The sequence below is a fragment of the Ananas comosus genome, linkage group 21, assembly GCF_001540865.1.
Source record: "Ananas comosus cultivar F153 linkage group 21, ASM154086v1, whole genome shotgun sequence".
Taxonomy (NCBI): Eukaryota; Viridiplantae; Streptophyta; class Magnoliopsida; order Poales; family Bromeliaceae; genus Ananas; species Ananas comosus.
The window spans coordinates 1,012,092-1,035,766 of NC_033641.1; the positions used below are offsets into that span (position 1 = coordinate 1,012,092).

The 23,675-nt window shown below is 36.4% G+C and overlaps 5 protein-coding genes across 6 annotated transcripts; 2 read left to right on the plus strand and 3 right to left on the minus strand.

The window, feature by feature from the left end:
- LOC109726594 lies at window positions 3,668–5,510 on the plus strand. Its single transcript, XM_020256285.1, has one exon. The coding sequence runs from the start codon at window positions 4,213–4,215 to the stop codon at window positions 4,804–4,806; it is 594 nt and encodes a 197-aa protein (XP_020111874.1). The 5' UTR covers window positions 3,668–4,212; the 3' UTR covers window positions 4,807–5,510.
- LOC109726595 lies at window positions 5,737–12,695 on the minus strand. Its single transcript, XM_020256286.1, has 6 exons — window positions 12,450–12,695; window positions 12,121–12,166; window positions 10,010–10,124; window positions 8,321–8,400; window positions 7,588–7,679; window positions 5,737–6,913 (listed from the first exon to the last, which is right to left on the minus strand). Exons 1-6 carry the CDS (start codon window positions 12,636–12,638, stop codon window positions 6,875–6,877), a joined length of 561 nt encoding a protein of 186 aa, XP_020111875.1. The 5' UTR covers window positions 12,639–12,695; the 3' UTR covers window positions 5,737–6,874.
- LOC109726593 (F-box/kelch-repeat protein At3g27150-like) lies at window positions 14,162–16,102 on the plus strand. Of its 2 annotated transcripts, none has more exons than XM_020256283.1 (2): window positions 14,162–14,250; window positions 14,714–16,102. In XM_020256283.1, the coding sequence occupies exon 2, from the start codon at window positions 15,230–15,232 to the stop codon at window positions 15,893–15,895; it is 666 nt and encodes a 221-aa protein (XP_020111872.1). In that variant the 5' UTR covers window positions 14,162–14,250; window positions 14,714–15,229; the 3' UTR covers window positions 15,896–16,102. The 2 variants fall into 2 exon arrangements, with proteins under 2 accessions (XP_020111872.1, XP_020111873.1); XM_020256284.1 differs by having other exon boundaries at window positions 14,198–14,250; window positions 14,708–16,102.
- LOC109726591 (F-box/kelch-repeat protein At3g27150-like) lies at window positions 16,268–18,076 on the minus strand. Its single transcript, XM_020256280.1, has 2 exons — window positions 17,919–18,076; window positions 16,268–17,558 (listed from the first exon to the last, which is right to left on the minus strand). The coding sequence occupies exon 2, from the start codon at window positions 17,543–17,545 to the stop codon at window positions 16,301–16,303; it is 1,245 nt and encodes a 414-aa protein (XP_020111869.1). The 5' UTR covers window positions 17,546–17,558; window positions 17,919–18,076; the 3' UTR covers window positions 16,268–16,300.
- LOC109726592 (F-box/kelch-repeat protein At3g27150-like) lies at window positions 19,975–21,998 on the minus strand. Its single transcript, XM_020256281.1, has 2 exons — window positions 21,932–21,998; window positions 19,975–21,467 (listed from the first exon to the last, which is right to left on the minus strand). The coding sequence occupies exon 2, from the start codon at window positions 21,465–21,467 to the stop codon at window positions 20,265–20,267; it is 1,203 nt and encodes a 400-aa protein (XP_020111870.1). The 5' UTR covers window positions 21,932–21,998; the 3' UTR covers window positions 19,975–20,264.

Here is a 23,675-nt window from a genome sequence, read left to right on the forward strand (position 1 = left end):
TTTAATTTTTACATCATTCATGTGAACTTCAGATCTACTACTAAAGAAACAACTGCTTTAATCTGTACTTCACCTTTGATAAAACAAGCAGGCCCAAAGTGAAGTAGTCGTATATTTTTAATAGCTTGAGTTTGAACTTCGATAATTGAGATATGTGAACGTTGTGTCTGTATGCTCTGTTCGAACATTTTAAGTAAAGCTTTTGGAGTTATAAAATAGGGTAATTTATATACACGTCTCTGCAAATATAGCGAATTGCAGAAATATCCCTGCAAAACGGAAACTTCATAAGTTGTCCTTACAAAAGTCCTAAGTTATACAGATATGTCCCTCTAGTTAACATTCGTTAGTGATCTGTTTATTTTTTAACAGTGGATTCGTGAAATGACTATTTTACCCTCACAAATATATCCATCCAAAAGTTTTTCTCTTTCCTTCTCTTTCTCTTCCTCTTCGGACCGTCGAAGCGGACGACGGCGGCGGCGGTGTGGGGTCGGGTTGGCCAGCGACGAAGAAGAGGGAAGAACGCCGGGGCACCGAAGCTCTACCCGGAGCTCGTCGCCCTCAACGCCGTCCCCGCCCTCGTCGGCCTCCTCGGCCACGACATCGCCGACATCGCCGTCGACGTCGTCTCCCTCCTCACCGACCTCACCGACGCCGACGTCGTCGGCGACCACGACGACCCCGCGCACGCCCTCGTCGCCGCCCTCGTTGACAACAACGCCCTCGAGCTTCTCGTCCAAAAACTTGCCCGCCTTTCCGAGGCCGACCCCGACGAGGTTTTCTCCCTCGCCGGTGACGAAGAAGAGGGAAGAGGAAAAAGGAAGAAGGAAGAAGGAAGAAGAAGGGAAAAGAGGAAGAGGGAAGAGGAGAAGGAAGAGGGTTCGTCACCGTCGCCGCCGACGCCGCCGCATCTCCTCGCCGGTGACGAAGAAGAAGGAAGAGGAAGAGGAAGAAGAGGAAGAAGGATAAATACGTCAATTCACACTATAATTAATCATGGTTAAGTATTTTAACCGTAGTTAACGAAAATTTTCTAACAGATCTGGACGGCAGGAACATATCTGCATAATTTAGGACTTTTGCATGGACAACTTATGGAGTTTTCGTTTTGCAGGGATATTTTCGCAATTCACTATATTTGCAGGGACGTGTATGCAAATAATCCTATAAAATAATATTATAATAATTGTTCTAAAAAATAATCATTGTAATGAAGGAAAACATGGCCTAAGCAAGGAATAAACCACATATAATCCTATCCACTTTACACCCCATTGTTTTTTGATTTACAAAAAGGTTCCCCACCGACTTGCTTTTTTTTTGTGCCCTTTTTGAATTAAAAAACAATTAAGCATGCCAAACAATGCATGGGATGGTGACAGCTTAAAAAGCACTTAACCCCTTTTTATTCCATTTTATTTCAAAAAGGTGTTTCATACTTTATTTTCTTCTGTTTATAAGAAGCATCCAGATTCTATCAAGTGGATGCTGCTTAAACAGGTGGGGAAAAAAAAATTACACTCAAAAAAAAATAAAGGAAATTTGGGTAAAACAATACCAAAATGATTTTAAGATCATGGGTTAATCCAAAAGCAAGAAATTTCTCCTTTTTTCTTTAAAGATAAAATTAGAAAACTTATGGATAAAGCCCATAAAAATATATATATTTTATATTTAAACAAAGTGAAAACTTATAAAATTTATTTGAACTATCAGTCAATGACTATTTGACTTCAAATTTTGAATGCGTCGCTTACGTTTGCAGATTTAATTGGTATATTTCATACAATCTGTCAAGTATAAATTCATTCAAACAATAAATAATTAGCTTAAATTTCAAATTTTAAAATCAAATAAATTTAAAGATTAGCTAGTAAAATTAAAATTTTGAAAATATGATAGCTAATTCAAAATGGTCCATACTTCAAATAAGTTTTTATACGTTTTTACTTTTAAATAATATTCTATTATTCCTAGGGTAAACTTCAAATACCACCTCTGTAATTTCGTATTTTCTCACTTTAGTATCCTGTAATTTAAACTGTATCAATTTAGTACCATGTGGTTTCATTTTTTTCTTTTCGTCAGCTCCTTCGTTAACATTTCGTTAAATTATATATAAAAAACTTCAAATAACCCACCTAGGTTTATCAAATATTCACTTTAGTATCTTTTAGCTTTAACTTTGTCATTGATTCAACGAAAAAAACTAGTGAAGGGATAATAAAAAGAAAAAAATGAAACCATACGATACTAAATTGATACACTTTAAAACATAGATTACTAAAATAAAAAAGTGCGAAACTATAAAGATGGTATCTGAAGTTTTTCCAATTTCTAATAAACATTTTCCACCAAAGCCTCTTGCTGTAACAACTACAAAATTTTTATAAAATTATAGTTTGCTTTTAACTTTTGAAAACTTAATTTAGCTTAATTTCAACCCCCCATGAACTGCTCTAAACATTTATCTAATATTTCTTGATGAATAACCTATCTGAGATGCTCAAATACATGAATTTTTTTAGTTAAATAAGTGAAGGTTCTTATCAATTGAATGGCTTGTGCCCTTGATAGATTTAAATAGATAAGAAATAATTTTAAATCTAACACCACATTTATCCAAATTTGGACTTTTTTTACGAAAATTTTAAAGAAGTTTTGTGAACCTTGGGAGAGGTGTAAAATTTATACCTGTATTTCGAGTGTATAACAAGAATTTTACATGAAAAAAAATAGTTGAAGGGGCCAATTTCACAATGTTCTATAGTTGAGGAGGTCTCTATATCATAAAAAAATGACCTAATATATATATATATATATAGGTCCACATGTGATCCACTTTGTTTCATTGTAAAGCAAGAGAGAGAGAGAGAGAGAGAGAGAGAGAGAGAGAGAGAGAGAGAGAGACTCACAAACTTTTTTCACTAAATTTGAGTTAAAGTGGGTACTAAAGCTGTGCCACTAACACCCACTAAAACCAAAACCCTAACCAATAACACTTAGCCAAGTGTCCTCTTTCCCTACTTTTTTTTTCCTAGGTGTTCTTTTCTTCATTTTTTTTTAAGGTTAAAATGTAAAGAGATCCCTCAACATACAATAGTTCAATTAAAAAAAAAAGAACTTTTAATTTCTTTTCAAAAAACATTAAGATATTGTCAAATTTATAAGCTGTTTTATCAAATTTAATAACTTTACTCACTTTTTGGCGAATATATAGAGCAATGTTACTAGTACACTCTAAAGTGGAATGTATATCTTACATTCATTTCATTTAAAGATCATTAATTTTCTACTTATCACATCAATTTTTTTTATTTTTACTTAAAATTATTTGAATTTTTGTTAATTCTAAAATGGAATATGTAAGATCTACGTCTCTTTTTACGGCGTACAAGTAGAATTTCTCGTATAGTAATAAGGGTTTTGGGCCCTATCTCAAATATCCTAAAGTTGATGAGGTTTCCATACATTTTTGCCTTTCTTTTTTTTTTTTTTTTTTTGTTTTTCTCACACATCATGGTTACTTTGCTCTTTTTCCTTTTTTGCTTTTGCCCACTCACTTTACTTCCCTTTCCTTAGTGCACTAAACTTCCTCCTTTTGTGATGAGTTGAGTTTCTCTTGAATTTGCATGTACTAATAGAAGTTAGTGGAAGGTGCTTAGAAACCCTCCTATATCTCACCCCTCCTTAACTACTATATATACTCATCAAACACCCCAAGATCAAACTCCATGCCAAAATATTGCTCTTTTGCATGCAAATTAAAACCACCACCTTATATACATGCAATTGTGTAGATTTATTAGTTTTCTTCTTATGAACTCCATATCACACACCATTTTCTCTCACTAGCTTCAATCACCAACACCAACACAAAACACACTCTCAACATCTCTTATCCATCTTTCACAACTATCATTGTGATCTCTCTCTCTCTCTCTCTCTCTCTCTCTCTCACAAACACACACTCATCATCTTCTTCATTTATTCACCAACTCTTTATATTCATCTTGCTTAGGTGCCATTTTATCTCTCTCTCTCTCTCTCTCTCTCTCTCTCTCTCTCTCTCTCTCTCTCTCTCTCTCAAAAACATTCTCCTCTTCTTCATTTATTCACTAACTCATTATATTCATCTTTCATATCTATCATTTTTTTCCTCTCTCTCTCTCTCTCTCTCTCTCTCTCTCCACTATCTAAGCTTGAAAGATGAGGAACAAGGCTTCTTTGTTCTTGAAGCACATCTTCTCCGCCATCGTAGCCGCGGTGAAGGAGAAGTCGATGGCGGTGAAGAGCAAAACAAGCGCGATAAAGACGCGACTCCTCATCTTCGGGCTTCTGCGTAACAAGAAGGTCTTGATGAGTGCAATCAACCACAAAATACATGCAATAATGGGCCACGAGAAGAACAAAGACCAGGTCGCCGACGACGACCGCAACAAGGCGATCGTCATCTACAACGAAGGTGAACTCGAGTCGAGCCAATCCCCGAGCCTCGTTCGAGCCGAGTTGGTGGAGTGCGCTGCGGTCGAGGACGGCTATCCTGACCTGACGCACTCACTCTTCAGCGTGAACGACGAAGACGAGGACGAGGACAACGACGAAGAAGCGATGGCGAACACGACTGGGTCGGTTATCGATCTTGTTCGACATGCGAAGGAGGAGACCGGGTCGGAGTTCAAGCTCGAGGACGAGATCGACCACGTCGCCGACGTGTTCATTCGGAGGTTCCACAGGCAGATGAAGATGCAGAAGCTTGAGTCCTTCAAGAGATACAAAGAGATGCTTGAAAGGAGTGTGTAGAAGAAGGCTTTGGAGACAAGAAAATAAGTCCACCTTGATGTGTAAGCTTAGTGCAAGGAAGGAAGAGTCTAAAATTTCAGACACACCTTTTTTTATCGTTAGATATTGATTTTGTGGCATTTTAAGATTCAGACATAGTGGTATCCAACTACAGAAAGGAATGTACTTGAAAAGGACACATATGATCGAAATTTTGCAAGAGGCAAAAAGATTAGTATCAAACACGTACGTTATTTTTAGACGCACGCGTTTCTACCGTTGGATGTCGATCACTTTGTGGTGCTTTATGAATCAGTTTGAGTGATATGTAATAATGAGGAAGAATGTGTTTGAAAAAAAAAAAAAAAAAAAAAAAAAAAAACATCTATAAAAGTTTTTTTTATTTTTTTGATCGGAGTAGCTTCACTGAAGTTGGTAGAATCACTCTGAGTGTAAGTTCTCTCTTGGGTGATGTTAGAGGCATGAGAAGAAGCACACTATAAAGTGGATAATTGTATCATTTTATCCTTCTTTAGTTTCCTTTTTTGTAGAATTAGGGGAGTTAAAAGAAACATATAGCACTTAATGTACCAGGAAGAAACTCTGTATATGATGATCTGAGTGTAGATTTAACAAGGAATATTGTTTTGTATTCCTATCAAAAATGTGCACAAGTTATACAATGTAAGATCTTCACGAAGTAACTAATGCAAATTGTTGATTCAGTGCTATAAGTGGGTGACATGTTCTCCAATGCTATATGTATAGATATTTTGGCAATCAAACTGTTTCAAAAGAATGAATTATAGTTTTAAGATAATTTATCTTATTCCAAAAAAAAAAAAAGACACATTGAAGTAGCTACAATGCTCATCTATCAATTACTGCAAAATCTTTAAATAGACCCAAAAAAAAAAAGAAAAAAAAAAGAAGGAAACTCCACAAAAGATGTTCACACATGTAAACAGGGCTGTCATTGTGCACAGGATGTGGCTTAGATTAACAGCATTAGTAGAATGTCTTATCCTTATCAGATTGGAGAAATCTGCATCTCATAAAGAGTTTATCATTCCTAATCATGCTTGCAAATTTTAACAGACATTTGCTCAGTGGACAATCTTCAACCAGACCTACAACCAGACCTACGGGGAGGGTCCACCAGGTTAGTATCTAATCCACAAGCAAGGAACACTAAATCCACAACCCCAAAAATAAACCCACGGAGATCGATTTCCTAAAACCGATTACCCTAACTCGTCGGAAGTCCCGAAAATCGCACCGGTACTCACGAAGTGTCCCGAGACTCACCGACTCGCCCACAAGTCACCTGCGGCCACAAAACACAAAATGCTTGCAAATAAGGAGAAAGAGAGATCTCCACTGCCCAGCTAGAGCTTCTGCAGAAGCGCTTTTTCTCACTGAACAGAGTTCTGCAAGACAAGCATTTACAAACTTAAACTGTCAAAATCCATCAATTAGATTTCCACTGCAATAGAAAGGCGCAATGAGCACATTTCAACTTTCCTTCGTAGCAAAAGCTCTAGATTATTTGTTAACCAAGCTTCTCCTCCTTATAGAAGCATATTTCCACTGCATATGAAGATGCAATGAGCACATTTCGGCTTTCCACCACAGCAAAAGCTCTATCATCTGTTTACCAAGTTTCTTATAAGAGCAAATTTCCAATGCAATAGAAAGGCGCAACGAGTACATTTCAGTTTACCACTGTAGCAAAAGCTCTAGATTATTTGTTTACCAAGCCTCTCAATGTAGAAGCTATTCCATGAAGCAGTCGAGAATGCGCCCAAGCAATATGATCAGATTAAGGCTCCATTGGTTATTGTATGCTACTTCGTTCATGAATTAATCTCATAAAAACACCCAAAAGAGACAACTAGAGCCCTCATTAACCACCAATATCTAATACCACCAAGGTCACTATATAACTTAGGTTGCCCCAAGAAGGATGCCGAGGACAACAGAAGTTCTAAAATTCATGGAGTTAAGCTTTGAACATATGAAACTGAGATCAGCTTCAAAAAGTATCAGCAGATGCAGTGACTTCTCGGGCATCTATCGGTTTCTCCGATTAAGCTCCTTCGTTCATCAAGCGGGTGATCAGTTCGTCCTGCGAGAATGAATACTAATTAGCCTTGCAGTATGATGATAATAGATTTGATCTACTATAGTTGAGGAAAGTGCATTTAAAACAAAAGAATTCTACATAGAACGGCCTCACTTTACATTCTTTCAAGCTCAGACCACTCGAGCTACAATCCAGTCATCCGACTTTAGATTATGTGGGAAAAGCAGAGGATGATGTAGAAAAAGCAGTATTAGTTTCAGTAAACTTTGGCTGGGGCATTTTGCACCATGTGGTAAAAAAGGCCTACTGATATAAGCTGCTATCGTTAGAGAGCTAGTCGAGTAGTTGTGCTTTAACATCTTAACCTGCAAGATCTAAAGATCTTAAAAGCTAAAACAAGTGAAAACATTTGTATCATCATGCACCTAAAATTGACCTATTCCTAAAGCATTATTGTGAAGTTTACTGGTAATTTCCCAGAAACCTCATGAATAATAGAATTACTGTACACAAATCTAATGAAAGGCTCTGCCTGCCACTTTCTCGACACCTAAAACTTGCCCTAAATTCAAAAGTCAGAGAAAATGTTTGCCCCAACTTTTGTAATCGTCAAATATATAAAGCAATAGATGCAGCTCTTACTTTGTTTAAATTGAAAAAGGAAACAAAAAAAAGAAAAGGAAGAATCAAATAACAGTATTGAACAAAGTTCTTGCCTTTTTTCCTCTTGTTGAGAGGCCTTTCTCCTTCAGAAGAGCGCGCAGCCGCTCCACGGTCATAGACTGAAGTGTCTGCTCTGAAAACCCCCCTAGAGTATCAAAATTTTGTAAGAAAATGTAAACTGAGGTAAGATGAGGCATAGTAATATGTAATGTATCATTATCGCTACAGGCAAGTATTGTTAAAAAAGACAAACCGCTCTGCCGATAATCTCATACCACCCATGCCAACTATGTCGACATATTAAATGGGATGTGTGCTGAGGCGTGCCAGCGTACCAATGTGTCGTGCCATGCCAATGGCACACCGGTATGCCCCGTGCCAATGGCATGGCGAACCTTCCTCTAGTAAATACTTTTGAAAGTTATAGTTTGTATTAACCTCCATCATAAGACATTACAGTCTGTCAGCTGCATAAGTTTATCACCCAAAACAGAAAAAACCTAGGAAGCCAGTCAATTCCCATATATACCCTTGTAGTGACGAACATTCCCCTCTTCAAAGAACTTTTCCTAAAAAACCAATTCTCCCCCGTGAATTTATTACTCCCCAACTGAAGAGTATTCTCGCAAGAAGCAGAACATTTTTTGAAGTATGCCTTAAAAAATGTGGGTTTTGAAGAGGAATATTGAAATAAATGATTTTGAAGGGACTTACTAATATTCAGAATAGATAGTCCTTTTAATAAGGAGTTACAATCATTACTATAAATATTGTCATAGAATTTACCTTGACGCGAAGAAGCAACAGCAGCACCAGTATTGGCTCGTTTAGCTGGACTCCGTCCATCTGAATTTCTTGCACCAGATCTGACCAAAAAATTAAAATGTAGAAATTAAACATAATAAAATGTTACCATGTAAGAAGATTAAGATAACAAAGATTTTTCTTGTAATGGCTGAGCTTTCTCAATCTGGAAATTCATTATTGATCAAGTAGAAAATAAAAATAAAAAATTCAGGTAAATTTTAAAAGCTTCCCAATATTGAAGTCATTTTAGTAGCGGATATTTCCACTAAAAGGTAATAAGGAAACTGAATGAACGCCTTAGTTCATTTATAGAATGGATGAAATTGTCACCTATACAGGAACTCTTGGAACAGTACAAAATCAAGAAATCTATGCTAAAAAAACATTCACAGATACAAGCACGCGCGCGCGCACAAAAGAGGGGGGGGGAGAAATATCCTCTTTTGTTGAATATGGTAATTTTATGTTCATATCCCGATACTTTAGAAGGACTGATTATTGAAGAAATACAAAAGAACAAAAAAGCTCGTTACTATTAAGTTACATATTTTAATGATGGTGTTAATCCCCAATTGACCTTATGATAAGTCATTTGATCCACTTATGCTTACTAAGTCAAACTACTAGTTTTTGTAGAGTATTTTTCCTTCTTTTAGGAATTTATTGTCTCATTTCATTATACTCGGAGAGCTTATATACCTTAATATTTGGTGCATAATGATTGAAGAACTTTCTGAGGCTCTTGGAAAAGTCTCTCTTTTCCTTTCAAATAGTAAATGTATAACAATGAACAAAGCCATATTCAACTTCTTCAATTGCTCATAATAGTGATATAGTATTAATTTCTCCAATAATTTCCTTACATCATTCTCCAGTAATTCTCTCTTTCCATTCGAATCATTTTTTCAATAGTTTATGAGCCAAAAGAAGTTCAGGTCTCTTTCTTTTCTGTTCCTTGGCGTTCTTCTCTCTCTAACCTTAAATAATTCAATCTGTACTCAAATCAGTATCTAAAAGATCTGAAATAATTCAAAAAAAGTAAACTCTAGCTTCCTATCATAATTCTGGTCCCCTCAAAGGTTGTTGATAACTTGATGCGCGGACCATCAAATATGAGGCGCGCTGATTAGTTCACACAAACGCCCCAAGGCACCACCACTACATAGTAGCACTGTGGAGGTCACATATGGGAAACCAAAAGCATTGCTCAATAAAAAATATGAGGCCGGAATCATTCTAAATCAATAACAACATATCACCGATCTATTTCTTATCATGAAAAGTATCTATAAAACTTAAAACCTAGTTAGAGAAAATACATGATGTGTCAATTAAAGGAAAATATTCATTTTTAATTGCGCTACATACAATAAAAGCACATCAACAAACATTGAGCATACTTCAGTATTTTCTAACCATTACCTAAACAAGAAATCAATTGTTCAACACAGACAATCCTCTGAGGCCTTGTTCTAAACAGATAAGATATCGGCATCAAAGCCAAAGTTAAAGATATCAGTTAAATAAGACAGTTTAGAAGAGTCTAAAGAGAATGGGGCAGCTAGAATGCATGAATACATAATCCCACACATGCGTACTTAGAATGTATGTATATGGAAGTAAATCTGCAAACAAGAACATATATAATTTGTTTATCTGCTAAATTACCTCTTCCCTTTCCCTCTTTCTGCTGCTTTAGCATCATTTGCCTCACTCTTCTGTTTACTGATTTGAAGAGATCTAATCAGTATGTTTGTGGTGTCTGTTTTAACTATTTGTCCCTCTAAAATAACAAAAGGCAAATCAGCATCAGAATTCGCATTAGAAACATATGTAGCTAAGAAAAAGTGTGACAGAGGCACTCCTCGAGCATTTAAAAGTCACAAGGAGCTCTTAAATCATAACATAACAAAATTATCAAAATAATGTAATATGAATGAACAAAGCACAAAACAGCTCTTAGAAACATCTTCTTTCCATTAATATCTCAAATAGCCACAAGATTCATCCCACGGAGAGAGACTATTAAAGCAACAATCATCACAAAAGAATCCAAGCAATAGTCGGTTTTCCTATAGTTTGACTGGATGATAAAAGCTAATTTTGACCACAAACGCTACCTTGAAATGAACACCTTGGCATATAATCATTTTTTATGTGACTAGTTGACTGAAACTGGTAACAACAGCTGAACCATAAAACTATTTTAGGGAACATCAGAATGAAATATTAAATTCAGTTTGCATAAGTACAGAAAATATTTTATTAGCAACTATAGAGCCTCAGAAAGAAGGAATAAGGAGCAAACTACACATGTAAATACGTAATTAAATATTTATAACTGCAACTTCATACTACCAGTCTGATAGTAAGTTGTTCAGAGAGTTTACATTTTGAGCTGCAGTTATTGGGTTGCTACCAGAATGACATAAGGATTATGAGTCAGTCAACATATCATTTTCACTAAATATCGGATCACTACTTTCACTACGTTCTTCTTAACAAAGAAGAAACATGGACAGCGAGTCACCTTTGTTTTGCCGTTCTCCATCGTCGGCACATGGGGACCCTTTCCATATCAGATTACCAGTGACTACTGCATGCTAATGCATGCAGACATGTAAATGGCTTCATACTTAGTTATTCTAAATTAATAACTAAGATATTATTTGAATTCTAAATTAATATATTTATGATTAGTTATCCTAGATCTATTCTTTGTAGGTAGATCGGTAAGGAGTTTCCTCCAAAAAGAAAAACAATGGTATCCATTCCACTTCTCTGTCCTAATTTTCTCAAAGTTGACAAGTTGTCCTGTTTGAATCATGCATGCCGTGTCCTATCTCTCGTGAACGTGTCTGCGTAACCTAGGATCTAACAAGGCACTGGCTATCTACAAGGAGATACGTCTTATGATGGCACGCCATCCCAGATGCTGTGGCAAAATAGATTTAGTATTGGACATTGTCTTATTTAGAAAGATTAACATAAATAGTTCAACATTTTGAATAAATAAAACAGTTTTGATTGACTAAATAATAAGGACGGGCATGTAAACTGATGGCTTTGCCGCCATCTAAAATAAAGAAGTGATCACAGCTATCATATCTGGTCTAAGTAAGCGGTGACGTGTAATTTGGCATTAATTCAATGCGCTAAAGGCTATGGAAAGGTAAAGCATGTAACAGTTTAGAATGGAAATTGATGAATGTGCACTCTCACAGCTATCATAAGTTCATAACAGCACCAAGCCTAGATATCTAAGCATGCAAGTTCACAGGTACAATGAGGAAAAGTAAAAAAGGAAACCAAGTAACGCAACAAGCACAAAACAAAGTATGAGCATGCAATTACGTAATACCAACCTGCTCAGAAGGGAAGCAGATACATAAGTATACAGTAAGCAAAATCATTAGTAACGCCATGACGAAATGCACATGTACATATATTCACAAATGATATAATCAGTAATCAGCTTAATGCAAGGAAACAAAAGCCATGAAAACAGGAATGCTGGAAACATGGCTATAATTTAGCTTACAAACTGTTTTCAGCATACACAAACTAGAATAAAAATCCAATTTGAAAAGCAAAAATAATAACACCAAGTAAAATAATTTAGTTTATACTCTGCATGTAATGTATAAGCGAGATGATCACGATAAAATTTGCAACTTTTACACAACAACACAATTATTACGCATTGAACATTGTAAAACTCACAACTTGCGCCAAAAAAATAAAAATTAAATAAGACTAAACCACGAATTGAAGCCAACCTGGGGGATCAGTATCATGCTCGCAAACATACACTCGAATCCCACCCTGCACACGGCACCAACCAGTGAGAAATCCACAATTGGGAGCCAAACAAGCCCAAATTTAACTATCCAAGCACGGAAATAAAGAATGGTAAAAAAAAAAAAAAAAAAAAAAAAAAAAAAAAAAAAAAAGCAATTAGGGTTTTAGAGCGAGGGAGAGAGAGAAAAGTGAGTCGGAATCAAACAAAACCGAATCTAAGAATCGAAACATGGAAAGTAACAAGGTGAGAAGGAGAAACTAGGGTTTGGTAGAGAGAGAGAGAGAGAGAGAGAGAGAGAGAGAGTACGAGGTTGGAGGAGGGGATGGTGGAGGAGAAGTTGCCGCGGGAGGGGAGGCCTACGAGGAACTTGGCGGCGCCCTCCGCCACCGCCGTGGAGGAGGCGGCGGAGCGCGGCGGCGCCGCCGCTCTGACTCGGGCCGCGGCGCCGGCGCCGGCGCGCGCGGTGGCGGTGGCGGCGGAGCCCTCGCTCTCCATTACCGACACTCCTTTTTGAAAATAAATTATTTATTTATTGTTTTTTTTCTACTGGTGTGAGGAGATAGTGAAATACAGGGTCGTATAAATGGGCCCCATTATACGGTATAAATGGGCCCCATTAGACGTTCTAATGCGGGGAAGGGGCAAAGGGTAAATTTGCATTGTAGTAACTAAACTTTTGACTTTATATCTTTTATGAAAAAGCACCTAAATTTTAATTTTGGCAATTAGAACCGCAAACTTTATTAAATAGTTACTAATTATGCAAATGTTTTGATCAAATGTTATGTTTATAATTTTGTCGGACTTCGAAATGTAGAAAAATCTACTTTTCTCTTCCAATTTCAATAATCATGCGCGAAAAAAGAAGATTTGCTTTTCTTTTTATATTTTTCTCCTACGTTTTAAAGAGTTATAAAATTATATGCAAAATATACGATCAAAACAATTAGGTGTGGCAAGAGGCCGGAATTGATCGTGTCACGTGCGATGACAGGAGGTTGATTAGTGCCAACGATTTTACAACATCATGTCAATATCTTGTCACCGTAATATGATATGATGGTCACGACTTGTGCCGATGAGCACATAAATCTTTGGATGCTAACAAGTAAATTACGAAATCAAAATACTACAAAATCGAAGTACCTAAAAGCTTCAAAAAAAAAAAAAAAAAAACTAACATGCACTGCAGGACCCGAATGGCTAGGAATCAAGTGTATGTACAATCAAACTATAGTAACTTCATTGCGAATAGCCGAGGCACCGCAGTTCAAAGAATCAGTTACACTACTATAACATTGAGTAAGTCACTGATTAATTAGTAGACATTCAACTGATTTCTCGCGTTGGTCACACTCGGTACCCTTATTCTCTAATAACTATCTGCATATTCGCTCCAGTGTCCCCACACTGTTGACTTAAAACTCGTCTATCCCAAAAAGGGAAGTGACTTATACACCAATCTCATCGGATCAACCATCGTCCCCGTGATGATCAATCGATCGGGAGCATTTAGGAATTAACCACCAAAAACACACGTCTCAATTTTTCAACTCTTGAGAATATATGTCATCGTCTTATTAATTCCTTACATATTCTAATTCCTTACATAATTTATGAATACATACACAATATGAATAAAAATAAGAATCTAAATTCGTTTATAATATTTAACATCAAATACAAATTTATGTTCTAAAAAAAATATATGTGTTGACCTGGTTGGCTTTTAGGACAGTTTTATTTACAGGTAATTAAGATAATAATAATCAGCTATTAAGCATAACTTATACGGGAAAAACCTTGCCAACTTTGTTGTAATTGATATTTTAAACTTCAAAATCTATAAACGGAAATTAGCGTAGAGATTTACACCGCTGGAGAAGAAGAATAATTTACAGCTCCAGGAGGTAACAAAGTACATTATCATTTTCCTATTAAAGGAATTAAGGTTTGAGGATCAAATGTCAAACTTCTCATAGTTTGAGGACCAAACGTGCAATTTAGCCTCACCCCGCTATAAATACCTTTCTTTCTCTTTTTCACAGCATGCTTTTGCTGGGGCATCATCGATGCTTCAAATTTTGATTTAGGAGAGCCCTAACAGGTGAGCTTTTGCTTTTTAATTAATGATCCAACAATTCCATGATAAAATTGGTGAGGTTTTGATGCTCCTCTTCCAAATGATGCATGTTTTATTTTGTTTTATTTTCTCTCTCAATCTCCTCTTGTTCTGTTTGTAATATACTTTTCAATATTGCATATCAACTGTTGTTTTAATGATTGATTTTGTCTTAAATTAGGGTTTTACTCCTTAATAGGTTCTTATTTGAGAACAAAAATGTAATCTTCTTCTGTTCTATTTTTTTCTGTGTTTTGTTTCATGCCTACCACATGTTTGATTGAATGCCTCAAAATGCTTTTGCTTTAATTAGTACTTGTTTCTGTGCTGTCAAAAGATTTTTGAAGAAAGGTTTGATATTGGTTCGTGTTTTGATTGTATATGCATATAATGTTTGCTGGCAAAGATGCTGAATCTTTTTTAATCTTGGAATTTTGGGAAGAATCAGATGTTGGAGGCCGAGGAGGATGCAATTGGCGGTGCCTGTGAATGCGAAGAGAATGAGATTTTAGTGTGATCTGAAGGAGCAAGCTGCGAAAATTGAAATGGATCATCTGTTCCGAGATGTTGATGCCTCTTATTTGCCGCCTTTATCGCCCTTCTTATCTTGGCGAGGCTTCCGAGCTCAAAGTACTGTGATCTTCGTTTGGTGAACCGGCGCTTCCGTTCTCTAATAAGAAATGGTGAGCTCCATGAGATACGAAAGAAGATTGGGCTTAAGGAGCCAAAATTTTTTTTAGATTCAGGAGAAGCCCGCTATCAGTGTTATGAACCATATACCAGGTCCTGTTGGGACCTCCCTGTATGTCCATACAACGAAACCACTCCATATCGTGCCAAGGAATTGTTCTGCGTGGGAACACATCTTCTTGTGTTGGGAATAATCAGTGGGGATGTTGATCTTTGGATTGATTCGGATATTTGGAGGTACGAATTGGGGTTAAACCGGTGGTTCAACGGTCCTATGATGATCACACCAAGATATTTCTTCGCATCTGCAGACTGTGGTAGTGTGGTTTGTGTCGCTGGAGGGCAACAACAAGTTACTGAGGAGGCTTTGAGTAGCGTCGAAAAGTATAATCCTGAGAGCAAGTCATGGGAGTCGCTCCCCAGTATGAATATGCGAAGAAAGTTTTGCTCAGGATTTTATATGGATAGTAAGTTTTATGTTATCGGTGGCATAAATGAGAATCGTGATTCACTTACTTGTGGAGAATGTTATGATTTTGAGCGGAATGTGTGGGAACTTATTCCTAATATGATAGAAGATGATCCATCTCGCTCCTCTCAACCCCAAGATTTCATGGCAGTTGTAAACAATGAATTGTATTATCTTGACATCCCTTCTCACCATCTCAACGTGTACTTGAAAAACAACAACACATGGAAGATAGTCGGTAGGGCGCCAGCGAGCATAGAACTCTTCGAGGGTTGGGGAGTGAAATTGAAGTCTTTGGGGGACGAGCTAGTTTTAATCTGTAGAACGCTCCGCAAGTGCCCTACTTTAGAGATCTTTATGTGCTTCTGCACACCTAGTCCTGAATTAGATAATGTAGAATGGCGTGTCCTTGATTTCCATCGTCAAGGGCGGAACCCGTCCATTTATAATTGTTGTGTAATGATGGCTTGATCTGACAACTGAAGCAGAATGGGGGCAAGCAAATCACACAACCAAGTGATGAAAAAGTTAGCATTTATTTTGGTTGTGTATTTTCAAGCATGTAGATGCTGCTTGTTGATTATCTCCTAGTTTCAGTTTTCACAGCAGAACAATGTGTTGTTTATGTACTGGTTGATGTTGCTCATTTTGATTAATAGAAAGTTAAATATAAATTTAGGGGGTGTTGGGCCTTGCTTTCCAGAAGTGATTTTGAGCCCAAAATCACTTTTGAGCTTAGTAGAGCGTTTGGAAACGATATATGGAAAATCTGATTCTGTTTTTCAGAATCAGAAAACTAATTTTGAAGGTTCCAGAATCACTTGTCAAGCTAATCACACACGATTTACTTGCCCCCGTTCTGCTTTAATTGTTAGATCAAGCCATCATTACACAACAATTATTAATGGACCGGTTCTGCCCTTGATGACTGTAATCAAGGACATGCCATTCTACATCATCTAATTCAGGACTAGGTGTGCAAAAGCACATAATGATCGCAAGAGAAGAGCAATTGCGCAGCGTTCTACAGACTGCATGAGAAGAGCAATTGCGCAGCGTTCTACAGACTAAAAGTAGCTCTTCCCCCAAAGACTTCAACTCCACTCCCCAACTTTGGAAGTGTTCTATGCTCGCCGGCACCCTACCCACTTTCTTCCATGTATTATTGTTTTTCAAGTACACCTTGAGACGGCGAGAAGGGACATCAAGATGATACAACTCATTGTTTACAACTGCCACGTGATATGAGAGTTCATAGCATCTAAAGGTCCACGACGGATCATCTTCTATCATATTAGGAATCATTTCCCACACATTCCGCTCAAAATCATAACATTCTCCACAAGTAAGTAAATCACGATTCTCATTTATGCCACCGATAACATAAAACTTACTATCCATATAAAATCCAGAGCAAAACTTTCTTCGCATGTTCATACTAGAGAGCGGCTCCCATGACTTTCTCTCAGGATTATACTTTTCTGCGCTATTCAGAACCTCCTTACTAACTTGTTGTTCCCCTCCAGCGACACAAGCCACACTACCACAGTCTGCAGATGCGAAGAAATATCTTGGTGTGATCATCATAGGACCGTTGAACCACCGGTTTAACTCCAATTTGTACCTCCAAATATCTGAGTCCAATTCGAACCGCCAAATATCTGCGTCACGCCAAAGACCATCAACCCTTCTGATTATTCCCAACACAAGAAGATGTGTTCCCACGCAGAACAATTTCGTGGCACGATATGCAATGGTTTCGTCGTATGGACATACAGGGAGGTCCCAACAGGACCTGGTATATGGTTCATAACACTTATAGCGAGCTTCAGTATATGGTTCATAACACCGATAGCGAGCTTTTCCCGAATGTAAGAAAATTTTTGGCTCCTTAATTCCAATCTTCTTTCGAATCTCATTGAGCTCACCGCTTCTTATTAGAGAATGGAAGCGCCGGCTCACCAAGCGAAGATCACAATACTTTGAGCTCGGAAGCCTTGCCAAGATAAGAAGGGCGATGTCGTCACTGAAAGGCGGCAAATAAGAGGCATCAACACGGCTTGCTCCTTCAGATCCCACTAAAATCTTTCTCTTCGCATTCGCAGGTACCACCAATTGCATCCTCCTCGGCCTCCTAAAAAAGATTCAGCTTCTTTGTCAGCAAACATTATATGCATATACAATCAAAACACGAACCAAAATCAAACCTTTCTTCACAAAAAAGCATCTTTTGACAGGACAGAAACAAGTACTAATTAAAGCAAAATCTTTGTGAAGCATTCAATCAAACATGTGGTAGGCACGAAACAAAACACAGAAAAAAAAAAAATAGAAGAAAAAGAATACATTTTTGTTCTCAAATAAGAACCTATTAAGGAGTAAAGCCCTAATTTAAGACAAAATCAATCATTATATTGAAAAGTATATGTAACAACCTGGAGGAATAAACAATAGTAGTAGTTAACAGGGGAGGCAGTAAAAATGGCAACTTTACAAAAATATAGGAGAGATAAGCGGCGGCAGCAAGTCGAGGAAGGGCGAGCTTGACGGAGCGGTCTGGCGAGAGGTGGTCCGGGCGGAGCTCTGGCGGGACGACGGATCTAGGGCATCCTCAGCGCTCGGAGAGGGCGATGGGAGAATAGAGAAAGGGCGCAAGGGAATCCGACAACTCTCTCTTTCGCTGTTTTATTATTTTTTTTTACAGCTTAATCTATTATTTTCTGCAATTAACTTTTTAGTACAATGTATGTACGGAGGGTATAAGAAACAGATGTAACTAATGTGAAGAATATCAATGAAATGAATTAGCATCCTCTTTCTTCCCCCAGTTCTTCTCTTCTCTTCTCTTCTCTACCTCTAATCCCCCAACCCTCGTCTCTCTGTCTCAATTTTTTCATTCCTCTCTACTCTATTTCTCTTCTCTTATCTTATTCCCGCATCATTTATGTAACGCACTGGACCTTTGCAAATTGCGAGGTTCGAGTGTTTGAATGTATTTCGAGCTTTTCCACACTTGGTGGAGGGTTGTAGAATGTTCTCCGACCTAAAAAGTTCGAAAACTGGAATTCTGGACAAGTCCTGAGAGTTTTTACTCTCGGGGACCGGTCCCTGGAAGGAGAGACCAGTCCCCCAGTGAGCAGTGTTGAGGCAGCCTGAGGCAACCGGTCCCTGGCAGGCGAGACCGGTTCCCGAACGCGACTTCGCAGTGAGAGACCGGTCCCGCGCAGGGAGAGACCGGTTCCCGAACGCTGGTTTTTCGGGTTCGCAGCGAGAGACCGGTCCCTGCTGGGGAGAGNATGTACATAGTTGACTTAACTCGCCAGTGCGAGTAGCTCTGTATTTTGGATCTGAACTATGTATATGAAACTCTGTTTTATTTAGCTTCAGTTTTCTCTAGCAGCTCTCTACTACTGTTCGTAGTAGTGTTTGATTTTTACAGGTACAGCTATCGCTTCGTATACAGAAAAAATTTCTTTGTATACGGCGGATCTGTCGGCGTGCCCGGGGAACGTGTAATCCGGGGCGTGACAAGTAATACTATAAACACTGCAATTCAGCATTAAATTACTGCATTAAACCAAATGCGCTAATGCAGCTTCAGTAGTAATCTCATTTAGAAATTCAAGATACCTGAATATATCGAAATATTCTGTAATATTACATAACTCGAACAAACGCGATCTTATAGGCATTTTCACTTTCCATATTATGCTTCTTTTTTTTTTTTTTTCCCAAGGCGCCACTCAACTGTTCTTTTCTAAATCCTTACACTATAAACAATAAAACTATAATTTTATATAAAACTATTAAAATAATACTGGTTAAAAGAGGTAGAATATATATTCAGCTTATTTTGATATAAAAAATAATAAAATACAAACAAATAATAAAAAATAAGTTGATAGAAGCTTTTAATGAGTCTATCATGGAAATTTTTAAAAAATTTTTCTAATCTTTAACTTGTGTTACTTTAATAAAGTTGTTAGATTTTATCTAAAATAATAAATTTATTAATAATAATATAGAAATTAGTGAGAGGAAAAAGTTTAATAATGTCTATGAGAAAATAAAGTATTATAATATAGAAAAACAAAAATAAATCTAAACCACAATTTAGAGATTAATAAAATAATATTAAAGTATAGTATATTAGCTTACCATGTGGTGAGAGACGGATTGGGCTATGTCGCATTCGAAGTTGCTGTAGGTTGGATGGGGCCGGGACATGTTCGAAATATATTTTAAGTGAATTGATTGTACATTTCTAATGGTTTGAACTTTTGAATTAATGGTTAGCGCAAAAAATTTTTATAGTATCATGTCAATATCTTGTAAACACAGAACGATGCGTTGGTCATGACTTATGCCGATGTGCATTTAAATCCTTTGATGTAAACAATTAAATTATGAAATCAAAATACTACAAATCAAAGTACCTAAAAGCTTCAAAAAAAAAAAAAAAAAAAAAAAAAAAAAAAAAAAAAAAAAAAAAAACTAGCTTTATTTGCTGGCAATTAAGATAACAATAATCAGCTATTGAGCAGAACTCATAACAGGAAAAACTTTTCCAACCTTGCTGTAATTGATATTTTAAACCTCAAAATCTATAAACCGAAGCTGGCGTAATGATTAAACTATTGAAGAATGAAGAATACTTTACAGCTCTAGGAGGTAACAAAATCTATTAATATTGTTCTGCTGAAAACTGAACTAGGAGATAATCAACCAGCAACAACTACATGCTTGAAAATACACAAACAAAATAAATACTAACATTGTCATCACTTGCCAAGCAAATCACACTCGATTTCTTTGCCCCCGTTCTGCTTTAATTGTCAGATCAAGCCATCATTACACAATAATTATAAATGGTCGGGTTCCCCTCTTGACGATTGAAATAAAGGACACGCCATTCTACATTATCTAATTCAGGACTAGGTGTGCAAAAGCACAGAATGGTCTCTAGACGTCTAGAGCGATTGTGCAGCTTTCCACTGATTAAAAATAGCTCACCCCCCAAAGACTTCAATGCCGCTCCACGACTCAGGAAGAATTCCATGCTCGCTGGCAACCTACCCACTTTCTTCCATGTATTGTTGTTTTTCAAGTACACCTTGAGATGGCGAGAAGGGGCGTCAAGATAATACAACTCATTGTTTACAACTGCCACTTGATATGGGGGTCGAGGGGATTTAAAGGTCCTAGATGGATCATCTACTATCATATTAGGAATAAGTTCCCACACATTCCGCTCAAAATCATAACATTCTCCGCAAGTAAGTAAATCATGATTCTCATTTATGCCTCCGATAACATAAAACTTACTATCCATATAAAATCCTGAGCAAAAACACCTTCGCCTGTTCATACTAGGGAGCAACTCCCATGACTTGCTCTCAGGATTATACTTTTCGGCGTTATTCAGAACCTCCTCACTACCTTGTTGCTCCCCTCCAGCAACACAAGCCACACTACCACAATCTGCAGATGCGAAGGCATATCTTGGTGTGATCATCATAGGACCGTTGAACCACCGATTTAACTCCAATTCGTACCTCCAAATATCTGAGTCACTCCAAAGATCAACGTCCACACTGATTATTCCCAACACAAGAAGATGTGTTCCCACGCAGAACAATTCCTTGGCACGATATGGAGTGGTTTTGTCGTCTGGACATACAGGGAGGTCCCAACAGGACCTGGTATGAGGTTCATAACACTGATAGCAAGCTTCTCCTAAATGTAAGAAAATTTTTGGCTCCTTAAGCCCAATCTTCTTTCGAATCTCATTGAGCTCACCGCTTCTTATTAGAGAACTGAAGCGCCGGTTCACTAAGCGAAGATCACAGTACTTTGAGCTCGGAAGCCTCGCCAAGATTTGAAGGGCGATGTCGTCACTGAAAGGCGGCAAATAAGAGGCATCAACATCTCGGAACGGATGATTCATTTCAATTTTCACGGCTTGCTCCTCAGATCCCACTAAAATCTCATTCTCTTCGCATTCGCAGGTACCGCCAATTGCATCCTCCTCGGCCTCCGACATCTGATTCTTCCCAAAATTCCAAGATTAAAAAAGATTCAGCTTCTTTGTCAGCAAACATTGTATGTATATACAATCAAAACACGGATGAAAATCAACCCTCTCTTCACAAAAAAGCATCTTTTGACAGCACAGAAACAGTACTAATTAAAGCAAAATCTTTGTGAGGCATTCAATCAAACATTTGGTAGGCATGAAACAAAACACAGAAAAAAGTAAAGATTACATTTTTGTTCTCAAATAAGAACCAATTAAGGAGTAAAACCCTAATTTAAGACAAACGCAATCATTAAAACAACAGTTGATATGCAATATTGAAAACTATATTGCAAACAAAACAAGAGGAGATTAAGAGATGAAAAAAAAGAAAAAAGAAAAAACAAGTATCACATGGAACAGGGGCATCAAAACCTTACCTATTTTAGCATGGAAGAGGTTTATTAATTCAAAATAGAAAAAGAAATCACCTGTTAAGCCTCTCCAAAATCAAAAATTGAAGCATCGATTATGCTCCAGCAAAAGCAAATCTCACACCAATGCTGTGAAAAAAAAAGAGTGAAAGGTGTGTTTATACTTTGAGAGGGAAGGCTAAATTGCAGTTTGGTCCTCCAACTATGAGATCGACGACATTTCGATCCTCATATTTTAATTTGTCATAATTTTAGTTTATTTTAAAATTTTAAAATATAATCAAATCTCATAATCTAATTTAATTGAGTAAATACAAAGTGTTATTAATGTGGGAGTAATATAGCAATATTTAAGATATCACATTATTTTTACATTAGAAATATATGTTAATATTTAATTAAGTAAATTAAATTATAAATTTGATTACAATAATTCAAATAATTTGAGCGAAAAATTACAATAAATTAAAATTTGAAGCCAAATGGATCACTAAAAATAAAAACACAAATAAGATAAATAACACTTTTTATCTTCAAACTAGGAGGCGTGTGATTATTTAGTTTTGAAATTTTAATTTATAGTAATTTTTGGTTCGAACTTTTTGAATTATTATAATCAAGTCTCACAATCCAATTTGGTTAATTAAATATTAATAAATTATTTATATAAAAATAATGCGAAAGTATTATAATAAATGATGCGATAATAATTAAAATGTTATTATCACTTTCATATTAATAATTAAAATCTGAGGACCAAAATATGAATATATGATTACTATTAAATTTAATAAAACTTTCAATTTTATTAAATAAAAGTAAGAAGTTGAGGATCTGCCCCTCAAAAGAATTGCCATTGAGTGCTGCATTTGAAAATACCTAAAATTAATGGGTTCTTCACATAATTTTCCCAAAGATTTTTTTTTAAAAAAACAATCAATACATAAGACAACAATAATTAAGCCTTAATTTTTGCCTAGTATGATGTAAGATTAGTAGATAACCACTCCATTAGTGTTGTTGATCCTGTAATTTAACCACAAGTCGCGTTAGTTTTTTTATTTATGGGAAAACTTCAAAAACCCCCCCTGTGGTTTCGTAGTTTCTTACTTTGCCCCCCTATGATTTAAAATGTATCAATTTGCCCTCTCCCGTGGTTTTGTTTTTCTCTTTTTCTTATCAATTTCATTATTTTTTTTTTCTTAAATCAGTAATAAAGTTAAAATTAAAGGGTACTAAAGTGAGTATTTGATAAATCTAGATGGGTATCTGAAGTTTTTTGTATATAATTTAACGAAATATTAACGAAAAAGCTATCGAAAAGATAAAAACGAAACGACAGGGGAGCAAATTGATGCAGTTTAAACCACAGGGGGGCAAAGTGAAAACTACGAAACCACATGAGGGTTTTTAAAGTTTTCCCTTTGTTTATCTTCGGAAATAATTATGTTAAAAAAAGGAGTTGGAGTTTTAATAGTACTTCTTAAAGTGTGATGCTGCGAATATATGATCCTAGTATTTGTGGTGATTTTTTTTTAAAAAAATTGTTAAAAAGAGAGGATTTTGGAAAGTTTATTTTCCTTAAAAAAGTCGAAAACTTTTCCGAGGATTTATAATGATTAATTTTGAGGCAAATTATACTATTGATCATTCAAATTCAAATTTTAAATAATTTTTAAAAAAAATTACAGTTCTCTAATTTGCTTTAACCAAGATACTTAATTTTAATTTCTATCTAAATCAAATTTATATTTAGATTTTGATTAACTTTTTATGACGAAATAATAGAGAGATGCTAAGC

Bases quoted from the DNA above. Each gene is read 5' to 3' on its own strand.
- LOC109726592 (XM_020256281.1), bottom strand. From the start codon at position 21,467: ATGTCGGAGGCCGAGGAGGATGCAATTGGCGGTACCTGCGAATGCGAA.
- LOC109726595 (XM_020256286.1), bottom strand. From the start codon at position 12,638: ATGGAGAGCGAGGGCTCCGCCGCCACCGCCACCGCGCGCGCCGGCGCC. The intron at 8,401-10,009 runs GTAATTTAGCAG...TTTTTTGGTCAG, and splicing joins GAAAGAGGGAAAGGGAAGAG to ATCTGGTGCAAGAAATTCAG. The intron at 6,914-7,587 runs GCAAGAACTTTG...TCATTCTCGCAG, and splicing joins TCTCAACAAGAGGAAAAAAG to GACGAACTGATCACCCGCTT.
- LOC109726594 (XM_020256285.1), top strand. From the start codon at position 4,213: ATGAGGAACAAGGCTTCTTTGTTCTTGAAGCACATCTTCTCCGCCATC.
- LOC109726593 (XM_020256283.1), top strand. From the start codon at position 15,230: ATGATGATCACACCAAGATATTTCTTCGCATCTGCAGACTGTGGTAGT.
- LOC109726591 (XM_020256280.1), bottom strand. From the start codon at position 17,545: ATGCAATTGGTGGTACCTGCGAATGCGAAGAGAAAGATTTTAGTGGGA.